This window comes from Callithrix jacchus, chromosome 6, assembly GCF_049354715.1.
Source record: "Callithrix jacchus isolate 240 chromosome 6, calJac240_pri, whole genome shotgun sequence".
Taxonomy (NCBI): Eukaryota; Metazoa; Chordata; class Mammalia; order Primates; family Cebidae; genus Callithrix; species Callithrix jacchus.
Genome location: NC_133507.1, coordinates 139,701,656 through 139,714,128, shown reverse-complemented (window position 1 = coordinate 139,714,128; position 12,473 = coordinate 139,701,656). Strand labels below are relative to the sequence as shown.

Here is a 12,473-nt window from a genome sequence, read left to right as displayed (position 1 = left end):
GGCCATTCCAGCCCACACTAGCCCTCCCTGCGGACTCCCAGCTCCTTCCCCTCTGGACAGGCAGTGTGGCGGTGACCTCACAGTTCATTGCCCATGGCAGTAGCTGTGATGTCATGGGGTCTTTTTGGCCCCCAAACTGCCCAGATTCCAGGCCTCCCAGGGGGCAAGAGTGGGGATAGTTGGAGGGTGGAAAGGGGCAGGGTGTGAGGAATTTCTGGACGGAATGTTCCTCCGGAGGCTGTCTGCGTTCTATGAACGCCCCTCCCCAGTCCCCTTCCCCTCAGCCCTGGGCTCAGGCTTGGGAACCTCCCCCCACCTTGTTTCCTTCCTTCAAAACAGCAGCTCAGAGATACATTTTTCCCAGTCCACCCTCCTTGCAGGCCAAAGACAGTGTCCTCCTGCGTAAGCCTCCAGGCAGTTAGGGCAGACACCCCCCAACCTTCCAGCAGAAAGGCCCCTCCTTCCAGCAGAAAGGCCCCTCCTCAGGCCCACACAGTGGAGGAGGGTAAAGGCATGTGTGGAGAGGGCATGTGTGCCTTTTTTTGGAAAAAAACTGAGGAAAGGATATGCAGCTTCCCTTATCCACCCGGTAGTTCCTGACCCCTCGAATTCAGGAAGTTCTCTCTGTTGTCTGATCTCAGTCTTTCCTACTGCAGCCCAGTTCCTATTCTTTCTGTGGAAGTGTGGTTAAGAAGTGTCTTCCTACTGAGGACCTGGGCAGAGGGCCTGCTACAACCAGTCTTTACTTATTCCCCACAGGAAGGCAGTTATCAGAGGCAGTGCCTGGAGATCATTGCCAGGGAGAGGAGAGATGGCACGAGGGGAAGTGAGGAGCAAGGCTCAAACTGTGGCTCTCCTACAGACGGGCTGTGTAACCATGGGCGAGTTACTAAATCTCCTAGGCCCTCAGTTTCCTAAACTGTACCTGCAGTAACTTTTACCTCCCAGGGTGGTTATATGGACTGGTGATCAGCAAAGCAAAGCGCCCAGGACTGGGCTCCAGGCATTGCCAGCACTGAATAAATAGTTGTAGTTCTCGCACTAAGTTTGTCAAAAGCCATCTCAGGACCAGGACCAGGGCCAGGGCAGGCAAGTGAGGCCTCTAGGGTGCAAGATCTGAGGAGTCCAATCTTGGAATCAGATTCCTCAGGATTATGCAAGTGCACTCACAGGACCTGACAGTGATGCCTTCTGAAATGTTGTACCCTGCGGGCTTTGCTCGAGTCTCCACTTCGCTTTGCTCTAACTGTTGCACCCTGCGGGCTTTGCTATAGTCTCCACTTCGCTTTGCTCTAACTGTTGCACCCTGCGGGCTTTGCTCTAGTCTCCACTTCGCTTTGCTCTAACTGTTGCACCCTGCGGGCTTTGCTCTAGTCTCCACTTCGCTTTGCTCTAACTGTTGCACCCTGCGGGCTTTGCTCTAGTCTCTACTTCGCTTTGCTCTAACTGTTGGGTTTGGGACTCTATAGCAGAGGGCCCCTGCTAAGAGCAGGGCTTGATTTCAGGTAGCAATAGATTCAAACCCTGCCACCTGCTTCCAAGCTGGATTCTGAGTTGTCCCTCCTGGGGCAATCTGGAAGACCCCAGTGGGACAGTGAGTCAGCTGCCCTCACTCTGGAAAGCCTGGGGATCTTAAGCTCCAGGCTTTGTCCTGGGACTGGGCAGTGGGTGGAATCGGACAGAGGGGTCTGTATGTGTTTGGGCTCCACCCAATTCATCCCTCTGCAGCTAACTTGAGGAGGAAGAAGAGCCTGCAGGGAGGCACCAGCTCACCCTGCCAGCAGGGTGGCTGGGGGCCAAAGGTGAGGGCAGCGACATGAGCCTGGCAATGGGCTTTGCAAACCTGGGAGCCGGATCTGGCCATCCCACCAACCTCACCATGAAAAGCTAGGCTGGTCAGACCTGCCTGCACCTCAGTTTCCCCATGTGTGAAGTGGGGATGGAGGAGATGATGTCTTAAGTCCCTCTCAGAGCTGATGTCCCTAGGAGTGGCATATGAGGATGGTGTGTGTGTGCGGGGGGTGGGGGTGGGCAGGTGTAGAAATATCCTGGCCAGGAATGAAGTGAAGATGAAGATCACAGGCTTTGAAACCAGAGGGTCCCGGGAGAGCCAGCTGTACTCACTAGGCAGTGTCAATGGTAGGGCTTCCCACTGGCTGCAGGCTCCCTGCAGGACAGGGTACCCTGCCCTCCTCTTACCAGTCCCTTGCCTTTTTCATTCCCGGTACCCCCCAGGGCTGGCAGTGGTTGGGAAACAGAGAAATAAGACTTGAATTCTGGGAGAGTTGCACTGGAAGGTGGAGGAGGGACAGGCAGCACACATGCTGGGCTGTGTTTGCAAACACTGCAGGACAATTCAAGTGTTTAGATGATGTGGGGGGTGGGGGTTTGGAAATTTTTAGCTTCTCAGAAAGCATCTCAACCAGTAAGCTGAAGGCATCTGATCTCTGGCAAGCATTGCCCTGTGGCTGGCCTCCAGCTGGCATGGGGAAGGGGTGGGGGCAAAGGGGATGGTGCTCAGATGATCACTGGCAGAAGGAGAAAGTTTCTCTTGCACTGCTGAGGCCTGTCGTTTCTAATATTGACACCAGCTCCCTTGTCTGCACTATGCCAGACCCAGGAGGGGTGGGGCAGGAGGGTCACGGCAAGGCAGCGTGGGCTGGAGAGGGCCTGGGCGTTGGGGATATGCAGGCGCTGACCCGAGGGTGGAGACGATACATCATAGTGAGAGCTGACAAGTCCTGAGGGTTTCCTGTGTGTCTTGCACTCTTCTAAATGCTTTATGTGCTTTGTTGCATTTGATCCCCACAAAATAACCCTGTGCCGGCCTGTTGCAGAGCAGGAAGGACAAGGTGACCTGCTTGAGGTTGCATAGTTAGGTAGCAGCAGTGAGAACTGGAATGTGGACTCGGGCAGTCTGCCGCCAAGGCCTTTTCGGGAGCAGCAGGTCTAAACCCTGCCTCCTGCTCCCAGGCCAATTCTGAGTTGTCCTGCTTGGAGGCAAGGGGGCTGCTAGCTCAGGCTGGTTGTTTTCAGAGAATCATCTGGGAGGATGGTAGATGCCTGGAAACCTGGTAGAAATGCAGGTTCGTTCTTGGGTCCCACCGTAGCTCTAACCGTGTGTGTGTGTAGGGGGGTGGCTGGGGGTCCCAGGTGGTCAACAGCCCTCCAGGTGGTGCTATGCACGTTCAAGTTTGAGACCCCTGGGCTCATGGTCTGCTGAAGGTTGAGGCCTATTAGGAGACTTTACCCAGAGGAGGAAGAGATGCTCTTCTGGGCGCTGAATGGGCCTGGGCAGGTGCATCATGTGTAGCTTATCCACCTCACTCTACGTCTGTACATTCTAGGAGACTGGGTAGTGGACAGGTCAGGAGTGAGGGCATTGGAGTTGGGAGATTTTTGTTTGCTTCTCAATTCTGCTGTGATCTGCCTTCTGAGAGTTCCCTTCCTTCCCACAGGAGACCAGAGCAGCTCTGAGAGGAGGCAGCTGGGCTGTTCTGCCCGACCTCGGGTCTCCATGTGGAAATGTCAGAGCCCCTGGAGAAGGGAAAGGCTGAGGGGTGGAGAGGGCCCTGGTGGGCTGACACCCTGGTTGAGGGATGGGTGGGGCTGGGTTGTTGGAGGCTGAGGGGAGCACCTGGTCCTGACTAGCAGGCAGTTCTGAGAGCTCAGGCTTACTCTTGAGTGGGTTAGGGGGTTAGTGGGTTAGGGTTAGGACTGAGTTGAGAGAGGGCAGAACTTGGCATCTTTACTCCTCCTCCAGAGCCATCCTGAGACTCCAGGTGGAGAGAGGGGGTGTACCTTTCATCAGGGAGGAGAGTGGAGGAGATGTGTGGGACAGGTTGGCCCCTGTCCCCAAGACCCCTGTGCCTGGACCCCATCGTCCCTCTACTGTCCCCAGCTACCTTGGCCCTGAACTGCTCAGGAAGTTTCATCCCCTGGAGAGGAGTTTCGGCCTCAGCTGCCTGTCTTCCAGGCAGTAGGGGTAGACGAGCACATCTGGGCCATTTCTGGAGACAGCACTGATACCTCCGCCAACCCTGTCTCTTCCTCCATGCCCATCTTGGCCCACTCTGCCTCCCTGATGCTGGAACCTTTCCGAGGTCATTCTGTCCATTTGCCTGCCTTTAGACATGAGCAGCTCATCCCTCAGGTCTCAGGGATGGGGTTGGAGCAGGCGCCTCCTATGTCAAGACACATGGTCTTAAACCTGGGTTACACTTGTTCTCACCAAGGTTTGCTTCAGAACCTTTCCAGTTGTGCTCAGGCCTTTCCATCCAATCTGAGGGCCCCATAACCACATCACTGAGTTGGCAATGGAGCCCTAGGTTCTGTTCAGGAGGTGGGCCTGGCATAGGAAGTTTCTATTCTTGCTACGGGGAGAAATCAGACCACCTTTAGCTGGAAGCCCTTCTGTTGGTCTGGGTGAAGAAAGGAGGGTGCCAGGATAAGGGATGGGATCAGCCGACAGGTGTTGACTTATGGCCCACTATGCATACATCATGCGCCTGGGCAGGAGGGAGCTTCCAAATGAATTGGTCAAAATGTTGCTTTGAATCTATTTTGGATGAAGGTGGAATAAGAATCACAAATAAAACCATCAAGTCATGTATTTCCGTGATGAGATTATTCATACACTAAGGACCAGACAGGGAGGTGATTGGAGTTCAGAGGTGGGAAAGAGATCCCCACTTGCTGAGGTGACCAGGGAGGGCTTCCTGGAGGAAGAGAGCCCTCTATGTAGGAAAGAGGGGAAGGCATTCCACAAGTAAAGACCTGGATGTGGGAATAGGCAAGAAGGGTCTAGGAGCCGGGGCTGATGGAGGAGAGCCTTGGTGCTTGGAAATTGAGGTTTGTGAGGCCCCATGGTGGGTGGTCTGAAAGCTCACCGAAGTAATGATACTGGCTGGCTGCACATTTCAGGCTGTTGGGATTTCACGTGGAGCCCCAAGATGGGGTTCAAATCCTGCCATCTCTATTAGAGTTGATGATTTTGGCTCATTTAACTTTCTTATCTATAGAGTGGGGCTAAAGGTAATAATGGTACTTACCTCCCTGGATTCTTGAGACTAAATGAGACATTGCAGGTCACTGACCCCTCCAATCTGAGGGTGTCAGCACTGTATGAACCAGAGGTCTGGTGCTGGGCACTGAGCACGGGTCTTCGGTGAAACTTTGTAGAACTGGATGGTTCTAGCAGTATTAGGATGGCTTTCCAAATGTCAAACCATTCCCCCTGTGCTTGGGGCCAGCCAGATTATGCCTGAGTCTTCAGTCCCTGTCTCAGAGGCATTCTGCCCATCGGGGCCACCAGCCATGAGGAGAGAGCCCATCCTGGGATGTCTGCCCTGAGGCCTCATACTGTTTGTCTTTCTGTCCACAGCCCATCACCACTGAGAATGCACCAAAGAATGTAGTGGACACGGTGAGTGATGGCAGGTGGCAGTGGGGGGAGCCAGGACAGCGTGGGCAGGAGTGAGAAGGCCGGAAGTGGAGAGTGGGTTTGGGGGAGAGTGGACAGATGTGGCTGGGAAAATGCTTCCAGAGTAGATTTGGGGAACTTAGGGGGAAGTGGTGGGGTGGCTGCTGACGCTGGGAGGAGGGCATCTGATCATCCCTGTGTGTTTGGAAATGGGCTGCTAGGGAACTGGGCAGGCAGAGAGGGAGAGGCGGGGTGGGAGCTGAGAGGGAGCAGCCCATGGTTAAATGTGGGCTTCCTTATGAAATATGCAGAATGCGAGAAAGCCAGGCAGAGCTTTCCAAACAGGTCTTTCGGATCTAGCTGAGACGGACAGTTACCTCAAGGCTGTGTGGAAGATGAAGGGAGGAAAGAAGGTTGGTTTTGCACTGGGGAGACTGAGGTTAGCTTCTGAGAGATCTCACGGCGATGCTGGCATGAAATCATGGGCTTGGAGATGAAGGACTTCAGTTCAAATCTTGACTCTGTTAAGGCTCTAATTATGTGACTGTGGACAAGGCATGGGGCTGTCTGTGCCTCAGTATTCTTATCTGCAAAATGGGAATAATAGTATCTCCCACAGGAGTGATTGTGAGTTGTAAACGAGAGGGTTTGGCTAACTCTGAGGGGCCTTGATATGGGCAAATAAATGTGAAACAAACACCACAGTTCTTTCCCAGGCCCCCTCCCAGCCTCCTCATTTGCCACACCTGACAAACCCAGCAGGTGGAAGACTGGGGTGCATTTTGATTACTTTTCTTGCCTCCCCTCTCTGACTGCCTTTTCTCTGTCTGCAGGGAGAAGGAACCTCCCGGGGTGGAAACACACGGAAAAGCCTCGAGGACAACGTGAGTGTGGCTGGGGAAAAGAAGGATGGGGCTGGGCCCCTGGTGGCCAGGGGGAATGGGGTGGGAGGAGGATAATGCCTTGTTTTGTGGACTTCCCTTACCCCTCTCTAGAAGGGAGGCTGAGATTGTGGGAAGGCTTGTTTCCTTATGGACTAGGCCTCAACCTTGGCTGTGGCCTCTGTCTAAGTGGGATCCGGAGTCCATTCCTCTATGGCTGTGCCGGGCCTTGGTGCCCAGGGCAGGCAGGAGGAGAGAGGGCATGCTACGGGAGCCTGGTGTGTGGTGAGCAGCCATGGAAGCAAGGGGAAATGTGCAAAACCACAGGGAGGGGGACTGAGGGCTGAGGCCAAGAAGGAGCCCTGACTCGTGGGGGGTCTTAGTCCTTGGGGAGGTGGTAGAGTCTGCTTCCCTGGAAACAGCAGTTTGAGAAAATGGCGAGCTCCACTGTGTGGCTTAGATGCTGCTGGTTTAGTAGGAGGAGGCTGGGAGATGCGTCTGTTGGTCCCCCTGGGCTCCTCCTGTCTCGCATTTTGGGGAGAGGAGAAGGGGCAGATGGCTGAAATGGAAGGACCCCACAGAAGGGCACATGCCTTGAGCCCCGTTTGGGGTTGGGCTTGTTTCCACACCCCAGGGACAGACCCCCAGCACAGTGGGGCTTTCTCCTTTCTTCCCTGCCCCTCTCTGACAGCGCCTCCTGTGCTGGCCCCTCCATCCTCACCCACCCTGGGCTGCAGAGGAACAGGGAGTGGTTTTGGTGGTTGGCACAGGGGTAGATGTTGATGGCACGAGGCCCTATCATCTGACAGCTGCCTGACCCACAGAGGGAAGGGCTCTGGAGGGAGTGCGGGGGGAGCAGGAGGGCAGCTCGTGTAGGCAGCCTGACTCCTGCGGTGAGCCCACTGCCACTGCCACATTGCCCTGAGGCAGCCCTCCACGTCCAGCCCCACAAAGCGGCAGCGTCCCTAGGGCTGCCTGGGGCCCCTCCAGGAGGAGCGGGGAGCATGCCTCTCAAATTAGTGGGGAAGGCTCTGCTCAAGGTATGCGTGACTTCCTCTGGGCATGGGATACTCATACTGGGGAGAGGCCCTTGTCCAGGTTTGTGATGTTTCTGGGGCTGAGATGCAGGGGGAACCTAATTTTTTTGTGTGTACCTACTACCAAGGATGTACTAGCTTGATGTAGTCAAAATGCATCATACATGCTCAATGAATGTGAGCCATTCTTATTACTGTTATTTTGACTAAGGACTGGGAGCTGTGTTTTGAGAGCCTCATGACAACCCTGTATGGCAGAGGCTGAGTCCGCGTTATAGGTCAGGCAACAGGCTTGGCATTGCTGAATGACTTGATGAATGCCACTCCATCCCTTCCTGGGACTGCTGCCCTAACCTTCAGCGAGGGGACAAGGTGATGGTGTGTGAACCAGGCCTTCTAACCAATGGTCTGGGCACACTCAGGAGCCAAATCCTGGAGCTGCTGTCCCCACATCCCCAGCCTGGACCATCAGATGGATCCCGTCAACTGCAGCTACAGGAAGAGAGAGTGAAGTCAGATATCAAGAAGAACTTTTGATTGTAATAGTGTGCACGACCTTGGTCTGCTCACCTAGGGAAGAAAGAGGTGGCTGTTTAGTTGTGACTAAGGCTCTCTTGCATTTTTTTAGAAGAAAGTGTTGGTGATCTGGGATGGATGTGTCTGTGTGTGCCTGTGTGTCAGGGCGGGTAAGGGTGCAGTCTTATCTGGATATGGGAGGAGGGACAAGATGAGCTTTGGAAAGGTAAGCAAATGAGCAGCTTTCGGAACGGCCTGTGGACTGCAAAAGAGGCGAGAAAACCTAATTTTTCAGGCTCTTGTCACCTGTCTCAGGTTGGGTTGACCCCAGGGTCATTGAAGCAGTCCCTGCCCAGCCGGGGGACTCTCCTGCTGTCCACTCCGGGGGAGGAGGACCTGCTGTTGCAATAATGTGCCTGTTTGTCGAGCTGCCTTGCTGTCTCTGGCCCGTGGCCCGGGACTCACAGGCAGGAATGGCTGTTTTCCTCCTGGCGAGTCGGTGTGTAGTGGAGTTTGTGGACAGTCGTACTTTGTGTCGTACTTTGTTTTGGAAAAATCCAGGCTAGTGGGCAGGAAGGAGAGGGGAAGGGGTGTGGCTGAAGGGGGTGCTATGTGGGGGTTGGTGGCAGCCCCCAGAGGAGATGTAGGAATGGGGCTGGGCCTCTGACGTCGGTTGGTCACCAATCTCTGGCTGCCTGAAGAGGCCCCTGGTGTTCACTTACCGACCCTCCTCCCAACTGTACCCCTCTGGGGACCTGGGTTCAGGAAACAGCTTTTCTTTTGGTCCTGAGCTGTTATGTTTGGTCTGTGAGCCTCAAAGGAAGGCAGGGCTCTTCCCACAGAGGCATTGCTTCAAACCAACCCCACCCAGGCTGGGGGTTCCTGCTTCTTGCCTAATGGCAGGGAAGAAGTCAGTAGAACACAGAACCTGGGGTCATAGACCTTGAGCCATCCAGTAGTGTTTGAGTGGTGATTAGCTCTTGCCTGCATTGAGGACCAAGGCAAAAAGAGTTGACTGAATCTGCAGCAGGAAGAATGAGGGTTAGATACCAGGAGGAACTTCCTGACAGTGTGAACAGTAAGACATTGTTTTTGGGAGGCTGTGGAATCTCCTTTCATGGTGCCCTTTCAGCAAAGGAAGGGCTGTGTTTTGGAGGTGAGGACAGGGGAGAGTTCTGTTTGGTGTTTAGAGAGTTGGAGGAAAAGTTCTATAATAGATCTATGTCTTGAGAGGAGCTAGGAAGAAGTTCAAAGCAATGTGGGTAAAGCGCTTTGTGATCCCCAGAGAGGAAAGAATAGGATAACAGGCAGGCAGAGAGCTTATTTTTCTTTTTAAAATAAAGTTTGTCAGGTCCTGTAGTCATTTCCCTAGGGGCTCTGTGGAGTAAGCAGAAGATGATGTGGGCACTGTGCTGTGCCCGTTTTACAGATGAGTAGATGAACCTCTACTCCTCGCACTGGGTCTGTTGACGAGTATCATTGTCCATAGAATATAAGCTCTCTGAGGTCAGGACTTTGCTTCCTTTGTCCTCTGGTGTCTAGATCATGGCCAGGCACACAGCTGGTGGCACTGGGTGAGTGTTTGCTGAATGAGAGAATGAGCGTGAAGATTGGAGGCCCAGGGATGACCGGGTGCCTTGACTTACTCCCACCCTACTTGTAAAAAGCCTACGTGATGAGGCATGCTTCCAGAGGCACCCATCTCTAGCCTCGGGTGAGGTCACCTGTGTTTTTGGAGCAGTAGGGTGTGTTTGCTGACACACCCCCTGCCCCCCCACCCCAGCCCATTTGTTGTTCTCTGAGTTCTGTCTGTCGGTGTTCACCAACACTCAGACGTGTCACCGTTCATGTCTGGTCTCTGCCAGCAATGGTCACGTGCCCCCAAACTTTGCAGAAAACAGGAAGCCCCATCAGTGAGAGGACAGCCCAGTGATTCATCAGGGGATGACAGTCCCAGCTGTTCATCCCGCATCCTCTGCAGGGGGGCCACTGTCCAGGACGGCTTCCTCCCCATGCCTCCCCTTCCCGACCCACCCGGTGAAGCGGAGCGGACTTGGACTTTGCCTTATCACCTCTGGAGGCAGCCTGGTCAGACTCTGTTTGGGCCAAGTTTTTATTTATCTTCGCTGGCTTTTTTGGAGTGGGGAGGCTGAGGAATGTGGAGTGTTGTAATGTTTAGAAGAGGGCAGTGGGGAAACAGGAGCCAGGTCTCCTGCCCTGGTCGTCCTACTCACCCCTGCACCTTTGCAGGCTCCCAGCTCCCTTGGTTCCCCAGTTCCCCCTGCCAAGCCCTTCTCAATATGGTCCATTGTCTTTCTCCAGCTCCCTGGGTCTGGTCCTATGCTCCCGGCCACACCTCCCGCCTTGGCTACCGTTGTGGCTTCCAGTTGTTCAAAGCAGCTGTGGTGGCTTCCTCCAAAAGTGGCTACAGATCAGCAACAGATGAAACCCGAGGGGCTATTTACAGCAGGGTGGCCCTGGGGCCTGGAGCAGGGCCTCGGGCCTGGGGAGATTCAGGGACTCCTCATTAGTGACCAACGGGATGGAGACGGATGAGGTGTTGGGTTTCTGTGTTCCTCTGGGAGGGTAGTTTTGGAACAGCCTGGTTTGGGTCTTGAAAACCAAACACAATCACTCCTTGACTCCCTCCACCCCAGCTCCACCCCTCTCTAATCCCCCCAACCCCTCCCCAAGCCTGACTCATGCAAACTGGAGTCCTTAGGGCCAGAAGAGCTGCAAGACTAAGAAACTTCCCCCGTAGCCCCACTTGGCTCTTCCCTTCTTCACTGCTGCGGGGCTGCTCAGTGCTCCGAGGCAGCTGGAACAGATGGGACAGAGTGGTCTCTGGACAGAGCCTTCTCTCGGATGGCTGGATGGAGGACTCCCATCTTAGCAGAGCTGCTCTAACTTGGGGCTCAGCTGCAAACTGGGCCTTGGAGTCCACCTATCCTGCCTGTTAGGCCCTGCAGGGCCAGGAAAGGGCTGCAGAGGCTCCTCTTCTTAGAGACCCTCAAACCCCAGGTTGGAGTGTGAATCCTGCCTGCCCATCAACTTCCCAGGGACTTGAGGGTGAGTTATTCTGTGCCTCAGTCTCTTCCTTTCTTGTAAGATTGTGGTCCTGTCTCCTCCAAGAAGAGGCTGCAGGAAAAGACCATTTTCTGAGAGGCATATGGGTGTTTGGAAGGTGTCGATGGGCTCAGGAGGTCTGAGAATCTAGAAGCTGGGCATCCTGATTCTGTGTCCTATGAGATGGCTGCAAGGATGGGTGGCTGCTGGAGGTAGAGGCGATGTAGGGTGTAGATTCTCTATAGAGGTGAATGTTTGGTTGTAACTACCCTTTTCATTTTTCTTGATACAAAAGTAACAACAAAAACAACAGGTGTAACCTGGTGAATGCCAGGCTTGATGCGCAGTGCCTTATATGCATAACTCCTTTGGATCCTCCTGTCAGCCTGAAGGTTATCCCCATTTACATGTGATGTTACAAGAGGCCCAGAGGGGTTAAGGAACTGGTAAGGCTGCCCAGCAAGATGCTGGAACCCAAACTCTGTGGTCTGTGGGGCTCCCACCCTGGCTCTCACACCCACCATGCCATCCTGCTTACCCAGGATGTTTTGGGTTAATTTGCTTAAATTTGTACCCCTCAACAGCTGTGAAAATGGGAGTGGGTGAGATGGCCACTGTCTGTCCACAGGCACTGGGCAGTGGGCCCTCAGGAGTGTGGCTCACTGCCTTAGACTTCATCTTGGTTCCTGCATGACCAACCTGAACTCGACTGGTCTCTGAACTCGATTGAATGACTTGGTGTTACTGCTTTCAAGCAGAGAAGTGTGGGGTGATGATGGCAGGACAGAGGGGCACCATCACTCTCATCCCTCCTGTTTCTTTCATGGTGGCGGTCGTATTCTCTTCTTGGGGTTTCTCTTGTGTTGGTGAGTGAATCAAGGTGAAATGTGTTTCCATTGATTCAGTAACTGTCGAATGTGCTCTCAGTGAGGATGGCACTAGCCTGGTGGGGTGTACTCAGCATTCGAGATTTCTTCCTTTCATCCCTCTGGGGCTGGTACACAGGCAGGCACCCTCACGTGGAATCGGTGTTGATGGCTTTGGCTTCAGTCAGGCTGTGTTTTTGCAAGGGTTAAGGTGGCAGGGCTGGAATGTTGGCAGAGAAAGGAGAAGAGGATCATGTTTGCTCTCGTGGACAGCTCTCTGGTGTGCCCCTCCCACCATCCTGCCCACCCCTGCATAATGCTACTTCTCTTCTCTCCTTCCCAGGGCTCCACCAGGGTCACCCCGAGCATCCAGCCCCTTCTCCAACCCATCAGGTATGCCTGGCCCACAGGGGCAGGGGGTGGGGGTGCAAGCAGGGGCATCACTGTGGGTGCTCCTGTCAAGTCTTGCCTCTGGGTCCCCCAGACTGCAGCCATAAAGCCACTGGTGGGGAGCGTGGGCAAATGTGAAAGGCACAAGAGAGGATGCATGCAGATGCCCTTGGCAACAGCTGTGTTTTGAGCTCTTAGCCAGCCCTTGAGCTGAGTCTTTATTTACCTGCATGAGCTCATCTAGTCCTTGCAACAACCCCGCAAGGTATGTATTTTAGTCCCTTTGATAGACGCT

General features: G+C 54.2%; 1 protein-coding gene across 48 annotated transcripts in view; it reads left to right on the top strand.

Annotated features, from left to right (window-relative positions):
• TNS1 (tensin 1) overlaps positions 1-12,473 on the top strand; it is a 241,793-nt gene that overhangs the window by 127,910 nt on the left and 101,410 nt on the right. For 35 of the 48 annotated variants that reach the window (XM_078328472.1, XM_078328470.1, XM_078328468.1 and 32 more), the window contains 3 exons: positions 5,384-5,425; positions 6,256-6,306; positions 12,132-12,181. Coding sequence is in view for 27 of the 48 variants with exons in the window: in XM_078328455.1 (XP_078184581.1) it covers positions 5,384-5,425; positions 6,256-6,306; positions 12,132-12,181 (143 nt within the window). In the remaining 21 variants the exon portion in view is untranslated. Of the gene's footprint in view, positions 1-5,383; positions 5,426-6,255; positions 6,307-7,186; positions 7,344-10,582; positions 10,926-12,131; positions 12,182-12,473 lie in introns of those variants that run through there. The other 13 variants (XM_078328462.1, XM_035305641.3, XM_078328448.1 and 10 more) reach the window with 3 other exon arrangements.